At 38.8% G+C, this 26,259-nt stretch overlaps 1 protein-coding gene across 4 annotated transcripts in view; it reads right to left on the reverse strand.

Annotated features, from left to right (window-relative positions):
- Window positions 1–26,259, reverse strand: part of tbc1d16 (TBC1 domain family, member 16) — a 144,892-nt gene that overhangs the window by 92,831 nt on the left and 25,802 nt on the right. For all 4 annotated transcript variants that reach the window (XM_043714802.2, XM_043714800.2, XM_043714801.2 and 1 more), the window contains 3 exons: window positions 25,463–25,671; window positions 8,328–8,955; window positions 2,032–2,241 (listed from right to left, as the gene is read on the reverse strand). In XM_043714802.2, the coding sequence (XP_043570737.1) occupies window positions 2,032–2,241; window positions 8,328–8,955; window positions 25,463–25,634 (1,010 nt within the window). In that variant the 5' untranslated portion in view covers window positions 25,635–25,671. The remainder of the gene's footprint in view (window positions 1–2,031; window positions 2,242–8,327; window positions 8,956–25,462; window positions 25,672–26,259) is intronic.

Here is a 26,259-nt window from a genome sequence, read left to right on the forward strand (position 1 = left end):
CCGCAGTAGCTATTCCTTGAATAAGTTCTACATTTCAATTGTGCTAAAATTTGTCTTTTAGTCTTAGTAATTAAATGCAAAAGTAGCAACTTTAACAGATATTAGCCAGATAAAAATCCAGTAACAAAAGAAAATGTTAATACTTTTGATAACCTAAAAGAAGAAAATCTAAGGAAATCATCCTCGTAGCTAAGAAATTAGTTATCTGCAATTTAGGATGCATACATGATACATTTACATGACATATCGATGGGAAAAAATATTAACAAGGAACTTTCAACATGCATTTGCCTCATAATGCTTTGGCCCAATCCAATTTATGCAGGATTAAATTAACAACTGAATTTCAACAGGCACACTTTACAACTAACCAATGCTTGCAATTCTTCATGGGGGCTCTTTTGGTGCAGTGGTTGTGCCCCTACCTCTGAGCCAGAAGGCCAGTGTTTAAGGCACACCTGCTCCAGAAGTGTGCAATAACATCCCTGAAAAGGTTTACCAGAAATGTCTTGCAACTGTTCACATTGATGGCATAATATACAATGTTCCTGAAGGGTGGGTCTTGCGCAGTGTTCCTGTAATGTAGTGGTTATCACAATTGTATCACATATGTATGAAAGGTCCCTCTGCACAAAACCGGGCAAAAACATTGTCAAAAGATTATTCACTAAGAGGACTCTTGTGATGCAACAGGAATGTCCCTACCTATGAAGGTCCATGTTTAAGCCTCTCTGTCTTGGAAATGGGTCCTGTAGTAGCATCCTACCTTTGAGCCACAAGGTCTGGGTTCATGCTTTTTAAAAGGGCAGCTTGTTTAGAGATATTATTACAGCGGGACTTGAACAAGTCCTGCAGTTAGGAGGTACCGATAATACCACTATGCTTAAAGAGCCCCAAGATCTGGTTTCATGACCGAATAGGTTGATTAAAAATAACACATAACAAAATATAGAATCAATTAGGTAAATAAAACAAATACTTGAATCATCAACCTGAGCAGTTTTTCTCTCTCACTTTTTACTTAGGACTCAAAGTTTTGAATGAAAGAGAAACTTGTGGAGGGTAGAGGGAATGAAAGTCTTTCACAACTTTTAACCTTGGTAGTGTCCTTCACAATGAGGTTTAGCCTTTTCCTTTCATCCTCAGTTTAAAGTAAATTTCTGCACGTCAGCTGTTTTTAACAACGTGGCACAATGTAGGTTAACAAGTTGAATGCTTTTTGGAAAAAGGACAAGGAGAAATAGAGGAATCCGGAAAACAAACAGTACTAAAAAGTAGTTACAAGAAATTTAGAAGTTAATAGATTTTCACATATATTTTTTGAAAACTTACAACATTTAGCTGGATTCCAAACAGGGATAATGGCAGATTCAATGCACACAATGTCTATTGCAATTGTTATCATTTTAGAAGTCTTATGACAATAAAAAGGTTAGAGCTATCACTGGATTTGATAAATAACTAATTTAACCTAGATTCAATCATGGCAGATGAAATCATTAGGAAAACAAAAATCTGTATCATTTTTCAATTTCTTACACAATATTCTGTTTCAGATATTGTCTAGATTTTTTTAAATATTAAAAATCTTCCAGAAAAACTGAACATTAATTTATTAATCCCAAAGAATCTTCTCTCAAATATAAAAATTGTTCCAAGAATATTAATCCCAACCAGCAAGTCAGCTAAAACTAGGAGTTGTGGATTAGTTTAATGTGAAGATTCAAACACAATAACCCTTCAAATACAACTATCCAACCAGCTACACTTTTAAAGCAATTCCATATAATAATAACATAACAAATATATGTTGAATAGTTTTCAACATTTAGGTTTTACCACACCTTCCTGCAGCACAGGTATTAGGCCCATAAAGCAGGTTTGAATTATTCAAGGTTAACAATCCAAACAGGACAGAGAACATCTTTTAGTTATAAACTTTTGGAGTTTCTCTTTATAAATAATTAATCCATTAAGATAGAAGGAAATAAATGGAGAAATTCTTACTTTAATGGGTGTTAGATTTCTAACCTGAAAAAAAGGCGCAGTGATCGCATTTGGCCCAAATCAACTCTAAAAACACCGTAGAGTTGCTCAAGTGCCAACACCTTCTGCTGCTCTTCCCATTTTGTGCTGTTAGGTTGTGTATAATTCTCAGAAAACTGTAAAGTGTACTGTGCATCAGATAAATGGTCTGAGATAGAGCTCGCCAAATTAGCCATATGTTCTTCGCACATCTCCCTGCATAATGAGGAAAAAGGGAAAGAGAGTGATTATTAAAGTACAGTTTCAATAATAAAATTAGGGTGGAAAATATGCTAGGTGGGAAGTTTAAACAGCGAATTTATTATTGTCACTGATTCATTTATCCAAAGTAATCAATTAAAAAATGGGTTCGTTATATCGGATTTCAACAACTTACTATAATAAATGTAAATTGATAGCTTAAACAACCAGTTTTACCTTTAAGGTCTTTAACAAGTCATGCATTACCCAAAAATATTCAAATTAATATTTGAAATGGAAGGCAGGTCGTTCCTGGTCAAAAGTGTAAGAAGCGTGTAAAAACGTTACCAGTTCAAAAGCAAACTACTTCTGAAGACAAAAATTTAAAATGGACACCAAAAATGCCAAAAATACTCAGGTCAGACTGCATGTATGCAGAGGGAAATGGAGACAACATTTGATGTCATTGACCTTGCATCAGATTGTTGTCAGTTCTGACAAAAGGTCATCGGTCTGAAATATTAACTGTTCCTCTCTCCAGAAATACTATGACTTGAGTATTTCCAGCATTTTCTGTACTTATAATTAAAGTTATTAATAATGCTTGCTCTCTGCTACTTCATGATCTCACTTGCATTTTCCAATCTAAAAGAAGAATTTAAATTTAAGACTTCTTTTGAGACAAGTAAATGCAATATATTTTCCATCAACAGAGTTAGACCAGCTCTTAAACAGAACATTAGATAGATAGTTGCAAAACCAATCTTTCACATTTAAAATATATAAATGGCATTGAATCCTAGATGAATGTGAAATTAAATTAAAACAGAGTAAAAGACAAATTAAAAATATATATGACAAAGAAGAAATAATGGAAAAATTATGAATGGAATACTGAAAATGACTATGTACATATTCTAGGTCTCTACAAAGCATGTTGAATCAGATTGCTGACTCTTAGGCACTTATCCTTGAATGTCAAGCTTCTAATCTTGATTGAGACACTAATGCAAGGTGAACTAGATGTCAGATGTCTCACTTACAATTCATGGGAGGTGATGACTAGGTCTATTTTCATATAATCCCAAACAGTCAGTTATAGTACAGCAAAAGCCTGGCAGGGGAGCTAAAATCACTCAAACACTGTACACCTACGTTGGTGCGGACTGCTTAGGTCCAGGGAAGGTGGGGAGAGGGAAAAGGGAAAAAAAGGGGTATTAAAAAGCTAGAAATATATTCTGATAATTTAGCAAACTATGAAAAACACATCATAACCATGGTGCACTTAATCTAGCCAAAGAGTATTATTTCACATTAATTTTTAACAATACTAATTGCTTAAATCACTTTAAGAACCATGAAAAACTTGTTTGTGCATAATTTAATTGAACAGAAGCATGCTCAGGACTATTTGCCTATGCTTATATTGTTAAATAGCTACAACTCTGGATCCAAAGCTTGCCACCTGAATTATTCCTTTGAGTGATGCAGTCATAGCAAAGGTATGTGAGCTGATATACACCAATTCAGTCTCTGGAGTATGCCTTTACACTTGAGAAGAGAAGAGAACTCTGAATAGGCAAGTAATGAAACAAAGCTTAAGGGACAACACAATGCAAAGTAGGCGTCCCAATGGATCTCTCGTCACCGTGGGACTATATCTTCCAATGAGTTACTGACAAGTAATCAAAAATATGTTTTGTAAGCTTCCAATGGAAAAGAAACGTTAATGCAGTTGATACTTAAAATAGAGCCTGGCCATTATACAGTATTTGTCTGTTATCTCAGTTAATACAGCTGCACATCTATATGATGAGCTACAAATAGAGATGTGTGGAGAACACTCCAAACAGCAATCTTGGCAATTACAGTGAAACTCAATAACCATAACAACAAATTAATTTCTTTGCTATCCTGTTCAGCATCATAAAATGGTTATTTAATGCCAAATGGGATACAACCATCCACAAAGCAAGCTAAATTTAATACACCGAGAACAGTTACATGACAGCTTGGCGAAATCATCCAGTACTGTGCATATAGTTCTTAAACTACCATCAAAAAAGATTTGTATAACACTCCAACATTTTCTTTCTTTGTACAATTTCTTCATTGAGCATTCCAAGTAGCATTTCCTTTATCATAGAATCATACAGTAAAGAAGAGTCCCTACAGCCCATCACGTCAGTGCTGCCAAAAGTATACTACTACCTCCACTAGTTCCACTTGCCCCCACAAGACTCATAGCCTTGAATATTATTCACTTGCAATGTTTATCCAAGTACTTTTTAAAAGGCTAGTGAAATTACCTACCTCCCTTACCCTCTCAGGCAGTGCATTCCAGATGCTCACCACTCGCTGGGTGATTTTTTTCCCCTCAAATCCTCTCTGAACCACCTGTGTTCCATGATAAAAGTGTGTTCCAGTGTTTAGATTTTTAGATTAGATTACAGTGTGGAAACAGGCCCTTCGGCCCAACAAGTCCACACCGACCCGCCGAAGCGAAACCCACCCCATACCCCTACATTTACCCCTTACCTAACACTACGGGCAATTTAGTATGGCCAATTCACCTGACCCTGCACATCTTTGGACTGTGGGAGGAAACCGGAGCACCCGGAGGAAACCCACGAGGACACGGGGAGAACGTGCAAACTCCACACAGTCAGTCGCCTGAGGCGGGAATTGAACCCGGGTCTCTGGCGCTGTGAGGCAGCAGTGCTAACCACTGTGCCACCGTGTTCTTTCCCGTCAACTAAGGGAAACTGCTTTCTACCCACTCTGATGATCATGCCCTTCATAATCTTATCCACCTCTATCAGGTCTTCCCTCAACCTTCTCTGCTCAAAAGCAAACAACCCAAGCTTATTTAGCCTCTTTTCATCCCGGAGGAGAGGCATTTCAGCCAACATCTTGATATATCTCCTCTCAGCCCTGTCCAGTGCAATCACATCCTTCCTATACTTTGATAACCAGAACTGCATGCAGCTGTGGCCTAACCAAAATTCTGGACAACTCCAATGTGAATCCCATACTCATGTAATCAATGCATTAACTGAGAAATGATTTGGAGATGCCGGTTTTGGACTAGGGTGTACAAAGTTAGAAATTACATAACACCAGGTTATAGCCCAACAGGTTTATTTGGAAGCACTAGCTTTTGGAGCACTGCTCCTTTATCAGGTGGTTATGGAGAATAAGATTGTAAGATACAGAATTTATAGCAACAGTTTACAGTGTGATGTAACTGAAATTATATATTGAAAAAGACCTGGATTGTTAGTTAAGTCTCTCATCTTTTAGAATGACCATGTTGGTTTCAGTTCTTTCATATGTAAATCGCAAAACCTTTTTTAAAAGTTACATTCTTAAAAAAGGTTTTGCGATTTACATATGAAAAAACTGAAACCAACATGGTCATTCTAAAAGATGACAGACTTAACTAACAATCCAGGTCATTTTCAATATATAATTTCGGTTACATCACACTGTAAACTTTTGCTATAAATTCTGTGTCTTACAATCTTATTCTCCACACCACCTGATAAAGGAGCAGCGCTCCGAAAGCTAGTGCTTCTAAATAAACCTGTTGGACTATAACCTGGTGTTATGTGATTTCTAACTTTAACTGAGAAAGAGCGGCATCCTGTATACCTTATTAATCACTCTATTAACCTGCCCTGCACCTTCAGGGATCAGTGGACAAGCATCTGAGAAAGATTCCCCTGTCCCTCTGAGCTTCCTACTGTCTTGCCATTCATTGAGTACTCCCTTATCTTGCTACTTCTTCCAAAGTGCATCACCTGACATTTATCAGTGTTAAACTCCTTCCACCGCTGATCTGCCTACCTGACCAGTTTATATACTAACCTAAGACCTTCTTCCTATCTACCACCCAGCCAATCTTTGTGTCATCTGCAAAATTACTTATCACCACCACATTCTCATCAACCTCATTTATGAATATCACAAGCAATAATAGAGACAGGTTGATCCTTATGGTACACCACTGCACAATAGTCTCCATTTGCACAACCTTCTGCCATCACGCTTCATCACTTGCCACTAAGCTAATTTTGGATCCAGCTTGTCAAGTTACCATGGATCCCATGTGCTTTTATATTCTTTATATGTTTTCCATGTGGGACATTGTCAAAGGACTTGCTGAAGTTGATATGAAGTACATCAACAGCCCCATCCTCATTGACACAAATTCTCTTGTTTCTTTTCATTTTTTTCCATTAATTTATGATTATTCTCATGCACTATTAATGCTAAGTTACAGCAAGAAAGACTAAGCAACATATCCACCTTTTTTGCTTCATTCCATTTAAAAAAAAATCGCTGTTTATCTTTGGGGATCCATATTTTGTGGAGTAACCCAGGATGTAATCTGACTGCAATTTAATATTTGGAAAGATAGAATTTTTTTGGGAATAAGAAAAACAGAATCCTCATGTGCGGATGGAAAGTCAAATACATGTTTCGTTTAAAAGATTATTTATAGCAGTTGTGTTGAATACCTGCTGTCCATTCACTAATGTATGACAGCTCACTTGAATGATCAACAAATTGCAGTTAATATCCTTCAGATGGAGTGACCAGATTGAGTGGCAATTTCAAACTGCATCTCCATTTTCAACTGTTAACATTCTATAATTTCAAGACTTTACAACTGCATGGATAAAACGGGCATTACAGAATTGTTTTTAAAATGGTAAGTTGGATATTATTAACAAAAACTCTAAAATTGGTATCAGATAAATCTAATTTTGTTACATAATAACAAGAACAACCTACATTTATTGGTATATTTAACATGCAAAAACATTCAGTGGTGCTTCGTAAGAGCACTGATACAAAGTTTGACATGATGCCATTTAAAGAGATATTAGGACAGTAGATGAAAAGTTGGCTGAAGAATTTGATTTTAAGATGCGTCTTAGAAAAGGAAGAGAGAGAGGTAGCAAGGTTCCAAACACAATTTCCAGAGCTCAGAATCTAGCCAGCTGGAGGCAAAGTCATCAATTTGAGGTCAAGGAGGTGAAGATCGACATGAGGCCTGAGTTGTGTGTGTGTGTAGAATTCTCAACTTTTGGAGAACTGGAGGTTTCATAGATGGGAAAGGGCAAGGCCGTGAAGTGATCTGAACATGAGAATAAGAATCTTCAAAGCATTTGGGAGGTCATGTAGGTCAGTGAGCATGGTATTGGGAAGAGGTGTGGGGTAGGGGTAACTGCATAATAGGACTTAGTAGCGCTAACTTTGGATTCGTACTTCTAAGTCTAGATGAGCTCAGGTTTGTACAAATAGTAAAACGTAAAAATGGAAGTCCAGTCAGGTAATTATTAGACGAGTGAAGTTTGGAGATGACAAAGCCCAGGGTTTTAGCAGAGGTGGTTGAGGCAGGGTAGAGGCTGTTGACATTATGTCGGAGGGATGACATAAGGCTAGATACTCAATTCAAGGTTAAGTATGACACCAAGGTTGCATACAGTCTGATTCATTCTGAGAGGGAAATGGAATTGGTGGCAAGAAAATAGTATTTTTGGCAGAAGACTATGTTTAATTTGAGGTAATTTGTTTTATCAAAACTAGATTTCAGACAAATACCCTGACAACACAGAGACAAATGAAAGAATCACGAGGTTTTTAAACAAAGAGTTGTTACCATCAGTATAGATGTTGAATTTGAAATTGAATTCTGATGTTGTGAAGATGCAGCATGTCAATGAAAAATTGAACTAGACAAAGGGCAGACCATTCTCAGCAAGAAAGTATGCAGCAGAAGCACAGATGTAAACAACTAGTTTCTGCACTTTTGACTGTAACCCTGGTCTTTCAGAATGTGCTCAGATAGTTCATACCATTTTATGTAACTTTTTCCACACCTGTACACAATATTATGCTATTAAAGACTGTCCTGTTTCACCTGGAAATATGTCATTCCCCAGAAAGCCTTTCTTTAAAATCGTTACTTATTTCAAATACTCATGAAAGATATGCTTATTTGCTTATCTTTACTTTGTGGGGTAAATTCTTCATCAAATAAAAACAAACATTACAAGTGAAACCTGTAAGAGACGTTTTAGTGTCACTACCTGTTTTCTGCAGCAAGAAACACAGATCTGCTACTTTCTGCCAGAGGGTCACCAACTGGAGACAAACATAACGGACTTGAGAATGTATCAGAATCTGAGCCAATGGTGCTATCCCGACTGACATCATCAGTGGTTAGATCATACGATGTTTCATCTTCTCCCTGCTCCCGCCTGGAACTCATCCCGTCCTGACCTTCTGCACGCATTTCCAGCTCTTTCTGGTTATCCTGGCCTGTTATTGTTGAAGAAATTTGAGGGTCACTATGAGCTTGTTGCAGAGTACTGTGGGAGATTTGCAAAGCGAGGGAATCAAGTGGTGTGCTCTGCTCTAATCTTGGTGAGCCAATATGCATGGAATTAATCATGCTCTCTGATACAGTTATTATCTCATCATCCTGCGGTGGAACCGATTCTCGTGTTTTTCCTGAAGTGCTTGCAGATTGATGTGCAACAGCCGCATTTGTATGCCGGCATCTCCTACGCTGTACTTTCCGCACGGGAGAACTTTCCGGTGTGATGTACCTTAAAGCCTCTTCATCTTGTCTTTGGATACGGGTGTTTGGGATCCAAGTAATAATAAGTGTTGTTCCCAGCAATTCATCTTTTTCCAAATGTATGCATAAATATCCTGGATTTGAAGAAGAAATAAGAAATGAATCAGAGGAAAAAGTTAATTTTAGGAGATCATAAATGCAAAAAACACCCATTAAATATTACTACACAACAAAGCCCAAACATCATGATTACAAATCCATTTCAGTTCAATAACCGTGGTTTCCACTCAAATGGAAATATTTTCTCCATATCCACCCTTCCAAGCCACCACAACTCCAATGATTTTTACTAGATTATCATAACGACAGTGAAGCATACTTTTCAGTCTCCCCAAACCTCAGACATTCCAATCTTGGGATTATCCTTGTACCCTCTCTGGTACTTCCACATCCTTCGCCATGATATGGAAACATCCTAAATTAGATATAAGCTACAGTAAAGGAATAATGGCATTGCAGTCCATTCCATCTATTACATCTAAGGTTACGACTTTCCAAAACATGTTTTGTTGAGTTCTGACTACCAAAGCTGTTTTGATCATGGGATTAGAGATCATTTGATTACAGTTTATTATATTAAAAGAACATAAAAGTATTCACACCAAGTAAATTACCATGACTTTTTGAAATACTTTTTTTGGATTCTTCTATATATCAGAATGATTCTTGCAAACAACAAGCTCTTATCAATCCTGTTAAGCTAAATCCTGCAATAAGACATGTTATATTACAGTTGGTGATGTAATAAAATAAAAGGTGTTTTAAGATGTTTTGAAATTGATTATCTTTTCCTCCAACTAATCAGGTGGGCGTGGTACTTGACTTTCTTTTATTCAATTAAATTTGTACGAAATAGTGAATGCCATTTGAATATTACGCTGTTCTTAAAAAAGAAAAATCTGGCTCGTTTAAAAAGGTTTCTTCAATCTTTCATAGCTTAACTTCATATTCAACAATGATGTAACACTTTTAATATACAGAATGCACTTGAAGTCATCAAGGGATGTATAATTTGGATGCAGTCAGATATTTAACATAAATTTTAATCTCAATGCTTAAGTAAAGTTGTGGCAAGAAATGGAAACAGAACCATAGCTCATTTTTGGTAAAATTCAGCCTAAGTGTCAATCTTGCTGAGTTTCATGGAGGGTTTCTCTCTGGAAGTCCTAGCAGGGTTTCTCACACTGATTTCTGATGTACCACACTTATTTGGCACCCATTCATTCTATCTTGCTTCTCACCAGAGCACTCCCAGGAGTACCTGGGATTCCTGGCACCAATGCCAAGCAGGCATGTATCCAGTCAAACATTACCAAATTATGGGAGGGGAAACCAAAAAGAAACACTTTTCAGGGCATATAGGTGGCACAGCTGATACTTCACTGCCAACACAAGTGCATATTCATAAATCGATTGCTATTTAGGACCAAGCTACAGAGGTTACCTGCCCTTAGTGTTATCCCACCTTACAACCCTATTTTAGATAGTGATACTCTTTCCCCAATGAGAAGTTAGGTTACAACGTGGGAGCATTACACTGGAAATAGTTGAAAATCTTCACTTTGATCCAGCAACAAAAAAAAAAATCTGCATTTGCCTCTGGGAACAGACAGGGAGTGCTTGACTTTCAAGCAGCACAAAAATCGATAGTAAATAAGTTATTACTGCACCCAGTTCTCATATTGGAATTGGGTGTCAATCGAGTCCTGTCTGGCTTGTTGTGCCTAACCTGCACTGCTTTATGTTGAAGGTGACATTCTCCCTGCTCAATGTCCTAAATTTCTTTTTGAAATGTTGTTGCTGCTCACCCACTTTTTCACAGCCCATTACATCTCCTTTTTACAGGTTCTACTTGTGCAAAGCATACCATGTGGCACATTCTGTCTGATAGGCTATAAGACGAGCCCCACATTGGTTCCAAACATTGGAACCTCATCTCCAGAATGCCTACTGTGGACCTAGTGGAAGGACAGGCTCCACCCCATCAGCTCACTGCCTCATTTCTGAGGACCTTTGCCCGAAACGTCGATTCTCCTACTCCTTAGATACTGCCTGCCCTGCTGTGCTTTTCCAGCACCACACTCTCGACTCTGATCTCCAGCATCTGCAGTCCTCACTTTCATCCACTGTATATATGCTCAGCCTCAGTCAGGAGGTTGTGTTACAGAGCCATCAGTGATGGTTGCAGAAGGTACCACTTGTTTTCTGTGAATCATACTGGTAGGGCATATAGTCCTTTATAGTTTAATGTACTCCTCCATACAGTGAGACATGGGGTACAATGACAAGGAAAACCATGGAATGACTCTACATTCTGATTAATGCAGCACAGGTCATATAATGTCCTACTGCAGTTGCGCGATAAGTGCAACATGATTACTGGATACCTTGTTTCCCCACCCCTGCCTCATTGCTTTCAAAAGAGCATGTTGACAAGTATTTAACTATTCAAGGTCAGAGGAAGTCAGTTCCATTCCCTTGTGCAGCCAATGAGATGTGTTTGTCTTTGTGAACTGTGGCCTATAGTGTAACTTTTAAGGTCACCTGTGTTTGATTACTTTTACTTCACAGAGATGATAAGCTCTAATCTGCAATTACGAATGACATGGTCAAAATTGCTTGCAACCAGGATTTATATGCTATACAGCTGGGCATCTCAAGCTATTCACATGCAAGGCAACATGATGACAGATGACTTCAATGTGTACTGTGGTAGTGCTTAATTCATTTAGTTTCCCCTTGAAGGACTTCACATTACCCACAAGTAGAGTTTGCGTATTCAGGCAATGAAACTTTCTCCTTCCACTCGGTATGGCTGTAGCCATTTTCTATTTCCAGTATGCATTGCAATTCATATGAGTATGGAAGGCAATATAGTTTGCGCTTGGCAGAGTGAGTCACAGACTCAGCCTGGTAACCAAAGACACCATCCACACTCCCTTTACTTTTAATTTTTTTTTTTAAACCTACTTTTCTAATCAACCTGTTCAGAAATGATATTACACATCTCTGGAGCATGTGAAACTTGGAACTCGGGTCCTGGATCCAAGGGTAGGGTCGCTACCTCTGCGGCACAAGAGGACCTCTACCCCATTTATATGTTGCGTTTCCACCCTTTACTATTATCCTCTTAGCATTAAGCACACTGTGTCCAATCACCACAATTGACTTTCCCAACTTCCTTATCAATTCTGATATGGCCCCTGATACTTTAATTCAGCTAACCTCAGGACTGACTCCGGCCCATCCATTGGATGACTTGAATGGTCAGTTCGGATTGATACGTGACCAGACCTCTGACTTGTGTGGAGGTGCTGGTGTTGAATTGCAGTGGACAAAGTCAGAAGTCACACGATGCCAGTTTATACTCCAACAGTTTTATTTGAAATCACAAGTTTTCAGAAGGCTGCTCCTTTGTCAGATTAAGTGTCTTCAACTGACAAAGGAGCGTGCTCTAAAAACTTGCGATTTTAAATAAAACTGTTGGATCAATACCTGGTATCATGTGACCTCTGATTACATCTCTGACTAATATCTGCCCAACTGCATTTTCCCAGACTGGTTGCATTGGATCTGCAGGACTGATTGTGGCCCATTCTCTGGACTATATTGATATGGACTCCATGACACTGAGTGCCCCAAGCGGCCGACTGACTTTAAGCCCCTGTACTGCTTTTGACTTACTGTGCTACCATGACATGACTGAATGGTGTCTCCCTTGGCCTGACATTTGAGGGGGACTCCCTTGACTGACTTTGAGACATGGCCATTTAATTGGAGCACGTGTTGGGTGTTTGCTACACATTACTGGCACTTGAAGTTGATACAATACAGTGCCATACAACAGCACATCCAGCTTGTGACTGATCACTGTTGACAATCATGACAAGCTGCCTGGCTTTGTATCTGTGCTAATCAGCAAGCCAAGACAGAAGTACTGTAAATCTTTAAGATCTGGTTAAGAGGTCAAATCACAAAAGGGCAAGGCAAGGCATAGATGCTGTGAGCACTCAAGTAACTGCAAAATGAGTGAGCACTAAGGGTAAGTAAGGGAAGAGAACCTAAATCCACTTGTTGAACCTCTTATTGAGTTGGAGTCCTCGAGTGTAAAAAGTGTTTTGGGAGCAGTATTCCAATGAAAGGCTCTAAAGTGCTCTGAAGTGCAAAGTCATACTCTAAGTGACAGAGATGTATTACGAGGGTACAGTGAAGTTTGTATGTGGTCGGTGCCAACATGGCATAGATGGAGGGTGCAGGCAGTCACTATCCATGGAGTCTACTTTAAGATGTGAGGGGCTGCTGATCAAGGTGGAAACTGGGAAGAGCAAACAGCAAGCTGGAGTGCCCAGATATTTGCTCTATCTTTCAGGTTCAGAACTGTCACCATCTAATTGAGAGAATGGGAAATTTCGTTTGGTTGGTAACAATAGGTCATAAAGACACACTAATATACATTAATAGATACAATCGGACTTCTTGTCACTCACTAGTGAGATTCTCATCTCGATTGAGAAGAAAAAGTCCAATTTGTCAACCAATGTTGAGAATTTCACCCTATTTTTCCAACTGTCTTGCCAACGCCTACAGTGGCTAGGAAGGTTAGAATAGATTAGTGGGTTAATGTTGGAACTCACATCAACCAAAAGTAACTCATTAAACAGTTTACTTTAATTTAAGAAACCTTTGATAAGCATGGACAGGCTTAAACATAGTTAACAGCATACTTACTTCATAGAACATTACGCTGCTTAGACTTGTGGTTTTTTAAATGAAAACATTTTAAGTGCAAGTTCCTTTGCAATTTCACCCCTTACAATTGTAGAATTTTTTGGTTGAGTTCATTGTGTTTGCTGTCACTGAAACAACAGAAGGCATATTCACCACCCATGCAGTCAAAGAGTCTGTGATGTCACTGAATGTGAGACGTAGGTAGTTGCTTGCGTCAAAGAACAACAATTTGGATGCCTCTTGATTACTACTGTACTCAACATCTCATTGTTTCACTTGCCACCCTGCTTGCTACCTAATCACTTCTCACACACTGCTCATTTTGTTAACCCTTTCACTGCCCTCCTCCCAACCCTAGAGTCCTCGCTGCCTCACTCACAGACTTGCTCCCTGACTGATGTGGTGAATCAGGGGAGAGTCTCAATGCCAGAGGAGAAAAATGCAAATTTTCCATCCAACTTTTGAATAGCAAGGTAACCTTGCTTGTGAGTGGCAAGAGGCCTATCTGCAACAGTGAAGGCAGTAGCAAGCAATGAACAGTGAATATAATGGCAATTGTTAAATAAGGATGAGATTAGGGCGAGAGGGAGAGATGATAAAGGATCCCCCAAGGAGCAAAATGTTGAATCCATTTGAGTGCAGATCAGGAATAGTAAGGGGAAGAAGTCACTGGTGGGAGTACTCTATAGGCCACCCAATAATAATGCTACAAGGGCACAGGGGATAAATCAAGAAACATGTGATTGATGTAAGAATGAAATGGCAGTAGTCATGGGGGACTTTAACATGCACATTGATTGGCCGAATCAAGTTGTTCAAGGCAGTCTTGAAGAGGAGTTCAAGAACTCATCCATAATAACTTTCTTGAACAGCATGTTACTGAACCTACAAGGAATTGTGCAATCTTAGAAATGGTCCTGTGTAATGAGACAGGAAAAATTAATGATCTCATAGTTAAACATCCTCTCAGAAAAAAAGTGATCCCAGTATGATCAAGTTTCAGATACAAGTGGAGTGTGAAATAGTTTCATGTAAGACCAGGGTGTTATGCTTAAACAACGGAAACTGTAATGGGATGAGGAAGGATTCAGCTAAATTAGGCTGGGAACACAAGTTATATGGTGGAACAGTTGAGGAACAGTGGAGGACTTTGAAAGAGACTTTTCAGTGCTCATGGAAAGCATATTTGGTCAAAAACAAGGCTAGTAAGGGTAGGAACAGCCAGCCTTGGATATCCAAGGAAATAAAGGAAGGCATCCAATTAAAAGCTCAGACTTACAAAGGAGCCAAGAGTAATGGGAAACATGAAGATTGGGAAAACTTTAAAAAGCACCAAAGAACCAGAAAGCAAGCAACAAAGAAAGGAAAGATAGATTATGAATGCAAACTAGCACAGAATAAAAAAAACAGGTAGGAAAAGTTTTTATAAATCTATGAAATGGAAAAGGGTGGCTAAAGTGGATGTAGGTCCCTTGCAGGATGAGAAAGGGGAATTAATATTGGGTAATGCCTGAAATGGCCAAGGCCTTGAGTAAGTATTTTGCGTCAGCCTTCACAGTGGAAGACGTGTCTAACATGCCAAAGAATGATGTTAAGGATACAATGGGAGGCGAGGTCCTAAAGGTAGAGAAGTCCCTTGGTCCTGTGTAATGCATCCCAGTGTGCTGAAAGAAATGGCAGAAGTTACAGTAGATGCATTAGTGGTTGTGCAGAGGGACTTAGGAGTGCTCGTACACGAATTGCTAAAAGTTGATTTGAGGGTGCAACAAGTCATCAGAAAGGTAAATACAGTCATAGAATCATAGATATGTACAGCTCGGAAACGGACCCTTCGGTCCAACTCATCCATGCCGACCAGATATCCCAACCCAAATCAAGTCCCACCTGCCAGCACCCGGCCCATATCCCTCCAAACCCTTTCTATTCATATACTCATCTAGATGCCTTTTAAATGTTGCAATTGTACCAGCCTCCACCTCTTCCTCTGGCAGCTCATTCCATACACGCACCACCCTCTGCGTGAAAAAGTTGCCCCTTAAGTCTCTTTTATATCTTTCCCCTCTCACCCTAAACCTATGCCTCTAGTTCTGGACTCCCTCACCCCAGGGAAAAGACTTTATCTATGCCTCTCAGGATTTTATAAACCTCTATAAGGTCACCCTTCAGCATCTGATGCTCCAGGTAAAACAGCACCAGCCTATTCAACCTCCCCCTATAGCTCAAATCCTGCAACCCTGGCAACATCCTTGTACATCTTATCTGAACCCAATAGGAAGGAGACCAGAATTGCACACAATATTCCAACAGTGGCCTAACCAATGTCCTGCACAGCCGCAACATGACCTCCCAACTCCTGTACTCAATACTCTGACCAATAAAGGAAAGCATACCAAACGCCTTCTTCACCATCCTATCTACCTCCAGAGCTTTCAAAGAGCTATGAACCTGCACTTCAAGGTCTCTTCGTTCAGCAACACTCCCTAGTACTTTACCATTAAGTGTATAAGTCCTGCTAAGATTTGCTTTCCCAAAATGCAGCACCTCACATTTATCTAGATTAAACTCCATCTGCCACTTCTCAGCCTATTGGGATCTTAATCAGATGGGCCATTGTAATCTTGAGGTAACCTTCTTCGCTGTCCACTACACCTCCAATTTTGGCGTCATCTGCAAAATTACCAATTATACCTCTTATGCTCACATCCAAATCATTTATATAAATGTCGAAAAGTAGTGAACACAGCACCGATCCTTGTGGCACTCCACTGGTCACAGGCCTCCAGTCTGAAAAACTACCCTCCACCACCATCCTCTGTCTTCTACCTTTCGAGCCAGTTCTGTAACCAAAATGGCGAGTCCTCCCTGTATTCCATGAGATCTAACCTTGATAACCAGTCTCCCATGGGGAACCTTGTCGAACGCCTTACTGAAGTCCACATAGATCATATCTACCGCTCCTTCCTCATCAACTCTCTGTTACTTCCTCAAAGAACTCAATCAAGTTTGTGAGACATGATTTCCCATGCACAAAGCCATATTGACCATCCCTAATCAGTCCTTGCCTTTCCAAATAAATGTACATTCTTTCACTCAGGATTCCCTCCAACAACTTGACCACCACCGACGTCAGGCTCACTGGTCTACAGCTCCCTGGCTTGTCCTTACCACCTTTCTTAAACAGTGGTACCACATTAGCCAACCTCCAGTCTTCTGGCACTTCACCTGTGATATTGTTTTTCATTGCTATACGGATTGAATTTCAAAACAGGAAGGTTCTGCTGCAATTGTACAAGATGTTGGTGAGGTCGCACCTGGAGTATCATGCACTGTTCTGGTCTCCTTGCTTGAGGAAGAATATACTGGCTTTGGGAGGTGGTGCAGAGGAGGTTCACCAGGTTGATTCTGGGGTTAATGCGGTTACCCCACGAGGGGAGGTTGAGCTGTCTGGGACTATACTCGCTAGAATTTAGAAGAATAGAGAGGATCTTATAGAAACATATACATTTATGAAAGGGATAGATAAGATAGAGGAAGTGAAGTTGTTTTTGCTGGTGGATGAGACTAATACTAGGGGACATGGCCTCAAGGTTCAGAGGAGTGGATTTAGGACAGAGATGAGGAGGAACTGCTTTTCCAAGACAGTAGTGAATCAATGGAACTCTCTACAAAGGAAGGAATAGAGGCAGCTTCACTACATATATTCAAGACACAGGTGGATGGGTTTTTGTAAAATTGAGGGTTATGGGGATAATGCAGGTAGGAGGTGCTGAGACGATGGATAGATTAGCCATGACCTTAATGAATGGTGGAGCAGGCTCGATAGGCCTCTATTACTGCTTCTATTACTAGGATATTAAAAACTGTGTGTCAGCAAAAGAGAAATCTCGATGTGCAATTCAAGGTAAAAATTAAGATCTGATTCCTTATAGATGACTTATAATTTTATAATTTAGCATGGAGGTAAACATTCACCTATATTGGAGACCATAAAAGGTATTGCTTTTGGGTAAAAATGGTAAAACCTTCCACAAGAAATGTTCCTTAACAGCAGTAGCTAAATCCAGATAATCGCATAGAATGGAAGTGAATTTAAATGCATCAAATCACTTCACACAATCCTATTACCTAAACATCGTGACCATGGTACAGTTAAATGTTTAATCCTGTTTCAAGGACACAGTGTTTGCAATATTCAAATTTCCATTTTTAAATATATACTGTTTGTCCTGGTTGTCAGTTATGTTTGATGAACTAAAAATTACCTATAAAATCCAGTTACATTTAGTTTTTTTTCCTACGATCAGCTAGAAGTAACTGAATTGGGATATAAATATGATAAACTGTTCTTTTGTGTGAGCAGCCTACACTTCTGGCCAAACTGCAGTGGTTATGGATTTATCAGGATTCATCTGAACTTTACAGTATGCCCAGTCTGTTTTAGTTAATGAGTTCGAAAACATTTCCAATTTACATTATAAAGGGAAATGTTCCAACAGAATTTCATAATCCATCCTGCAAAGGACTAAAGCATGTCATAGGTCATAAAATAATACGATGAATATTTCTCATGTTCGCATGTAATTATTTTAAAATTTTCATTGGGGCATGAAGCTTGTAAAATAAATGGGTGAATGCTTCCATTAAAACAGGAAAGGAATTTCATACACTTGACCAAGATATGTTGATTTGCAACAGTTAAATCTCAAAGCTAAAGCATAAAAATTCAAGAGTACATGCACAAAGTTTGATTATTAAGAAATGGCTGTATTGCAAAGGGAAAGAAAATACAAATGTTGCCTGCATTTGAGGGCCACTTCAAAACATTATTTGAGGATTTTATTGTTTCAAAGCATGTCATCTTAGTTTTATCCATCAGTCAGTGTTTTGATACCAAACTAAAATTTTTCAGTCCATTTTTCAAGGTCCATTATGGAAAAACTCTGTGTTTTAAGTACTTCAGCATGGTCTCTCATGTGAAATTAGCCCAACTGAATCAGACATCTAGGCACATTCAATGGAATACAACTTCTGCAAAACTCAGCATCCAAGTATGAACAGATGTCTAATGGATAGATTACATAGACAAGATATTGGAGAGTTTGATAATCAGAGAAAGCATAATAAGAATAATTTTTTGAAATACTTATCACAGAACCCATGTCACAAGGTCATGACAGCATTTACTTTTTGTATGTAACATATAAACTCATGATTCCTCTTCAATCCTGACATTTCATGACATTTCTATTCTCAAGGTTTTGAAAAACGACAAAGTAATCTCTGGCCACTTCCCTGCATTCCAAACTTACTTCCAAATCTGTTTACCTCCAAAACTCCTCTTCCCCTTAAGGTGTTTAAAACTGCATTTTCAGCTTGCTACTGCCTACACTTTGGCTTGCCATTTAATACATTCCTTGTGTACCTATTAGTTACTTAATCACATTTGATATCCCCATTTCTAGTAACCTCTTTTCTCCTCTCTCCCATTCTGGTTATAACCCCTGCATAGACCCAATTTCAACTTCAAGTCCAAAGTCCTGACTAACCTATTATTGCTCCCGATCTTCCAGTGGCTCCAATTTAGAAATTTCAATCTCATGTTTCAATTTCTTATTATTTGCTCTGTTTCAGTAACCTGCACCAGCTCTGCAACCTTCAGAATAATGCATTCTTCAGACTCTGAGCTCTTTCTTCCTTTATCTTCTTCTCTTTCGTTTCACCTTTGAAGTCTAAGACCTACACTCATGAATTCTCTATCTCTGTACCATTATCTCAAAAGGCCCACATAAAATCCACTCTTCTGACCAAGCTTTTGGGCCTATTCTAATATTTCCTTGAAATCATGCCCATTTTTGTCTGATTATGTTTCTGTTTAGTATCTTGGAACATGTTCCTGTGTTAAAGATGCAAACTGCTGTTGGTGAGAGTTTTCTTCAACAAATGGCACCATGAACTCAAGTTATTGGGTAACTTCACTCATATTTTGTTCTGCTATAATGCACATTTCATTAACTCAAATTGACTATAATGCAACTATCAAATCGGGGATAAAGTTTCTAAATGCAAACTTTTAAAATGTGTGCTGGCTGTAATGCAATTACATCACCAACACTTTAAGCACTATTTCTAAAACGCGTTTTTTCTATAAAATAGGATTGCACAAGAATGCAACCAATGCATAATAGAATAACTACCTGTAAAATTCTTCAGTCTATCACACAGTTGTCATTGCATTCTGAAAGCTTAAGGTTAAATATACAATCAATCACTTAGTGTTTATGGCTCTTTTAAAAGAGCATACAAACTACACTCTTAAAATTGCACGTCTGTGAGACATCTTAAATATAACTCGAACAGTAGCTTGCTAATTTTTTAAAAGTCCTGCGGTATCAGGGAACATGAAAAATACATTTCATAAGAATGAAGACGACAATTCTATCTTTTGATTTTATCAACCCGTTATCTTTTTGCTTTTCCAAATATTGGTACTAATAAAATGTCTACTTTCTGATCAATTATTGGTACTTTGAATATTTTGATTTGAACTCTGCTCACCTCTATCTATTTCTGTAGGTCAAGTGCAATGGCTTCAACACTAGAGGGCACTGTACATTAACCTTGGCTAAGAGAAATTAAAGACAAGTTCAGTAGCATTAAGTGGTCATGAAATACTCAAATATTTATTTTACAATTTCAGTACACAGGCTTGAACTTAAAGGTCAAATTATTTTACACAGTCTCTCAATTCACCACTGTTATATTAAATCTATAACCTGAGACTCCAGCGCTTACCCCTACCTTATAACACTTTGCTCACACACAAACTTTCTGGCCTCTAAATGGAAAATCTCATGAAACGGCTTTACAAAAAAGGCAGCAACTAATTAACAGAAAAAGAACAAAAATGGTAAATCTTAAGCAGATGTTGTTCAAAGGCTAATTTAAAATCCTTTATATTAACACATCCATTAGATTTTCAGTAGTTGTGAAATCTGATATTTCCTCGATAAGCTGCTCACCTATATCCATGTAACCATCATGAGTACTTCCTACTGCCTGCTTTTTGCTATAGCATTTTCATAACACAGTAAAGCACAGGCAAACAATCAAGCAAGTTCTTTCAGCAAAGTGAATCTGCCAATATTTGTAGTAACTAGTAAAATCCTAACTCAAATATATTTGATGGGAATTAATTTATGCATGCCTACAAATAAAGAGCATACAAACTGGCAATTCTCTTTGTAAATTAGTAAATGCTACTTAAATATATAACTTTATCACAATAAACATCAGAAGAATACTGAAATGAGTGGCTCAAAAGAACCCAATATTTTGAGCATGGAAAGTCAACTCAAAGTCTTCCTTAGAAAAAGAAATATAGTTTCATACTGTACATCATAAATTCTACATTTAAGATCCACTGAAAACAGAAAGTTTAGAAAAGCTTTGATATTTTAAACAGACTATTTATTATTAAAATAGGATAGAGAAGGTTGTTAAATGATTTGTCACATAGAATGATGTGACAGTCTTAAGTGGCTTTTCTGTAAACGCCTCAAACCATAATTTAAATTAAGTAAAGAATAAACATCTTCAATCTGAAAATCTTTCCAAACAGCTTCATTGGTCCTGCAACCTGAATAAGGTCAATAAACGTCAATGCAAAACTCTATCAATACATTTTTCTGTGCTGCAAATCAGGAGGTAGAGGTGCTGGTGTTGGACTTGGGTGGACAAAGTCAGATGTCACGCCACACCAGCTTATAGTCCCTTCTGAAAAAGTGTCACTGGACGCAAAACATTAATTCTGATTTCTCTTAACAGATGCTGTCAGATCTGCTGAGTTTTTCTAGCAACTTGTTTTTGATTAGCCCAACAGGTTTATTGAAATCACAAGCATTTGGAATGCTGCTTGTTCATCAGAATAAATGGAGGAAAGTGCACAGGCCCAGAATTTATATGCAGAGAGATAACGGCAAGATGTTACCAGGGACTTCAATGTTGTGGTCATTTTGGAGACATAAACAGAACAGGGACAGGAGTGGTTGTTGCAGGTTCCGGGATTTATATGTTTCAGTAAGAACAGAGAAAATGGTAAAAGAGGAGGAGGCGTGGTATTGTTAATCAAGGACAGTATTATGGTAGCAGAAAGGACATTTGAGGACTCATCTACTGAGGGAGTATGGGCTGAGGTTAGAAACAGGAAAGGAGAGGTCATCTTGTTGGGAGTTTTCTGTAGGCCTCTAAATTGTTTCAGAGATGTAGAGGATAGGATAGCAAAGACAATTCTGGATAGGAGAGAGAGTAACAGGAGTAGTTGTTATGGGGGACTTTAACTTTCCAAATATTGGCGGGAAATATTATAGTTAGAGTACTTTAGATGGGTCAGTTTTTGTCCAATGTGTGCGGGATGGTTTCCTGGCACAGTATGTAGACAATCTAACAAGGGGCGAGGTCACATTGGATTTGGCACTGGGTAATGAACCTGACCAGGTATTAGATTTGGAAGTAGTTGAGCACTTTGGTGATAGCAACCACAATTCAATTACGTTTACTTTAGCAATGGAAAGGGATAGGTACATAACGCAGGACAAGAGTTATAGCTGGGGGAAAGACAATTATGATAGAATCAGGCAAGATTTAGGATGCATAGGATGAGGAAGGAAACTACAGGGGATGGGCACAATTGAAATGTGGAGCGTGACAGCAAGGAGGAAGTGGATGAGCAAAGTAGCTGTGATTTACTAAAGAAGTTAAATCTCTTGTCAAGGGGAAGACGATGGCTTATGTGAGAATGAGACGTAAAGACTGAGTTAGGGCACTTGAGAGTTGCACGTTAGCCAGGAAAGACTGAAAGATAGAGCTAAAAAGAGCCAGAAAGGGACATGGGAAGTCGTTGGTAAATAGGATCAAGGAAAACCCTAAAGCTTTCTATAGGTATATCAGATAAAAAACAATGACTAGAGAAAGATTAGGGCGAATCAAGGAAAGTAGTGGGAAGTTGTGTGTGGAGTCAGAAGAGATGGGGAAGCACGAAATGAATTTTTTTGTTAGTATTCACACTGGGAAAAGACAATATTGTAGAGGAGAATACTGAGATACAAGCTACTAGACTAGATGGGAATGAAGTTCACAAGGAGGTGTTAGAAATTCTGTAAATATGAAAATAGATAAGTCCCCTGGGTCAGATCGGATTTATCCTAGGATTCTCTGAGAAGCCAGGGAGGAGATTGCAGAGCCTTTGGTTTTGATCTTTATGTCGTCACTGTCTACAGGAATAATGCCAGAAGACTGGAGGATAGCAAATGTTGTTCCCTTGTTAAAAGGGGAGTATAGACAATCCTCGTAATTGTAGACCAGTGAGCCTTACTTGGTTGTGGAAAGTGTTATGTGAGATAGGATTTATAATCATCTAGAAAGGAATTCATTGATTAGGGATAGTCAACACGATTTTGTGAAGGGTAGGTTGTGCCTCACAAACCTTATTGAGTTGTTTGAGATGGTGACCAAACAGGTGGATGAGGATAAAGCAGTTGATGTGGTGTATATGGATTTCAGTAAAGCGTTTGATAAGGTTCCCCCTGGTAGGCTATTGCACAAAATACGGAGGCATGGGATTGAGGGTAACTTAATGGTTTGGATTAGAAATTGGTTTGCTGAAAGAAGACAGAGTGATGGTTGATGGGAAATGTTCATCCTGGAGTTCAGTTACGAGTGGTGTACCACAAGGATCTGTTTTGGGTCCACTGCTGTTTGTCACTTTTATAAATGACCTAGATGAGGGCATAAAAAGGATGGGTTAGTAAACTGTGCGGATGACACTAAGGTCAGTGGAGCTGTGGTTAATGCTGAAGCATGTTGCAGGTTACAGAGGGACATAGATAAGCTGCAGAGCTGGCAAATGGAGTTTAATGTGGAAAAGTGCGAGGTGATTCACTTTGGAAGGAGAAACAGGAATGCAGAGCACTGGGCTAATGGTAAGATTCTTGGTAGTGTACATGAGCAGAGGGATCTCTGTGTCCATGTACATAGATCCTGAAAGTTGCCACTCAGGTTGATAGGGTTGTTAAGAAGGCATACGGTGTGTTAACTTCTATTTGAAGAGGGATTGGGTTTTGGAGCCACGAGGTCATGCTGCAGTTGTACAAAACTCTGGTATGGCCACATTTGGAGTATTACGGACAGTTCTGGTCACTGCATTACAGGAAGGATGTGGAAGCTTTGGAAAGGGTTCAGAGGAGATTTACTAGGATGTTGCTTGGTATGGAGGGAGGTTCTTACGAGGAAAGGTTGAGGGACTTGAGGTTATTTTCATTAGAAAGAAGAAGGTTGAGAGGGGTCTTAATTGAGACATAAGATAATAAGAGGGTTAGATAGGGTGGACAATGAGAGCCTTTTTGCTCGGATGGTGATTGCTAGCACGAGGGGACATCACTTTAAATTGAGGGTTATAGTTATAGGACAGATGTCAGATGTAGTTTCTTTACTCACAGAATAGTAGGGTTGTGGAACACTGCCTGCAACAGTAATAGATTCACCAACTTTAAGGGCATTTAAATGGTCATTGGATAAACATATGAATGAAAATGGAATAGTGTCGGATAGAGAGAGTCTTCAGATTGGTTCCACAGGTCGTCACAACATTGAGGGCCGAAGGGCCTGTACTGCGCTGTATGATTCCAGGTGATTAAGAGAGTCAAAAGTGAAGTACAAATAGTGAGAGTGAAGTGTTGTCTGGCTGAGTAATACACCTTTGCAAGTGACCAGAAGTACAAACAGTGAGTGTAAAGTCACTTGCTAGTCAGCCGATGACACTTTACTCACGCCATTTGACATTTTTGATCACCTGCAAAGACTTGTCACTTGGCCTGTCGACACTCCACTCACTATTTGTACTTATCTTTTGACATTCTTCATCAGCTGAAATGATCTTGCTGTTATCTCTCTGCATATAAATTCTGAGCTAGTGTGCTGCTCTTCACTTCACTTGATGAAGGAGCAATACTCTGACAAGTTGTAATTTCAAATACAGAGAAACCTCGATTATCCAAAGGACACGGGCAGGGGGTATTTCATTCAGTTACTCGAATTCCGAACAACATAGCTTAGCTGAGCACGTGGGACCTTGTGATCTTGCCAGATAATCCAATATTGGGATAATCGAGGTTCCTGTAAACCTGTTGGATTATAACCTGGTGTCGTGTGACTTCTGCAAATCATGAAAAGAGAAAAGTTGCATTTCGTGGAATTAGAAAATAAACTAAAACTTGTTGATACCATTGACACATAACAGGAGAAGAGGTTAACTCTGCTTTGAGAAACATATTTCTGTCTCTTATGGTGAATTTAAGTTGAGATTAATATTAATTAACAATATTTTTTCGAGCATTAAAGTTCTGCATTGATGGCACTGTTGAACAAAAGCTAAAAAACAGGTTGATTTAGTAAGTGCTTTTGTTTAAAAAAAATGCGAGTCTTCCCTTCAGATTTGAGTTTTGGACCATTGAACCACCAAAAGAAAAGACAATCTCATTTGGCAAGAAGATAATACAGATACCCTCCAGTTTTTATTTAGTGCAGCAGTTGTCTTCCACAATGTACAACCTTGCTGGTTATCATGATTTTCTCTGTGGTGAGTGATGTTACTCCCAATTTATGGTTGTTGGCTAACCTCTAAAGAGAAAAGAAACTCAGTATCCAATCCAAAAATTGGTTAAACATTGGATGCAATTGCAAGTTTTACTATTTTTAACTTCAGTTTGCAATTCAGTTGTTCAGCAGAATCAACACATTAAAGTGTGAAACTTGTTTAAATCTGAACCATTAACAGCAGTTCAACTTTATGTACCATACCTGGGTGGTGTTCTCCAAGACCTCGCAGCACATCGGATGGATGAACACAAACATTGTTCTTCGAGTAAATAATTTCGCCATCCAAAATTCTGGAGGATCCACTTGACTGATTAAAGGTCAGGAGGTCAGAGGCTTTTGAAGATGCACGCCGCAGAAGCTGACCCAGAGACATCTCCAAGAATTTCTTTCCATCATCTGAAGTCTTCAGCCTAGTTCAAAGCAAAAATATAATTTCTTAAAAACCAAATTAAAACCCTGCTGAAGGATAATAACTCCAGCTCCTTGAAGAAGTTGCTGGATCCAGCTATCCCTTCCACCCCATTTGTTCTACTTAAACCATGACAATATGACCAATATCATCAAATCATATCTTGGTCAGTCCCCTTTCTTGTTAGCAAATTCTCTTCCAACCGGTATCTCACTTCCGCCACTCTTCATGTTTTATGATTAAATTTGTTGTTCTCTACGACCTCTCAATCTGATTCTCATCAAACAAATCACTCATCAACCTTACTTTCAGGTTTCCTGACATAGTTCACAGTTCCTTCACCTCAACTACTATACTCCTCCTTTTCTGCAGCCACATCATGTTCCGCCAAATCAACTCCACAGTCATCTAGCTGGGTAAGGTTGCTCTCTCCTGCTTCCATTCATATTTGTATAATCAAAGTAAGTGAATCGTCTGCAATGGCTTCACTTTCACTCTCCCATACCATTATTTTAGGTGTCCTCCAAGGCTGTATCCTTGCCTGCAGCTATTTCACATGTCCATGTTTTGTCTTCAGCATCCATTTGCA

The sequence above is a fragment of the Chiloscyllium plagiosum genome, unplaced genomic scaffold, assembly GCF_037043375.1.
Source record: "Chiloscyllium plagiosum isolate Xiang-an unplaced genomic scaffold, Cpla_swu_hap1 HiC_scaffold_25, whole genome shotgun sequence".
In the NCBI taxonomy this organism is placed as follows: domain Eukaryota; kingdom Metazoa; phylum Chordata; class Chondrichthyes; order Orectolobiformes; family Hemiscylliidae; genus Chiloscyllium; species Chiloscyllium plagiosum.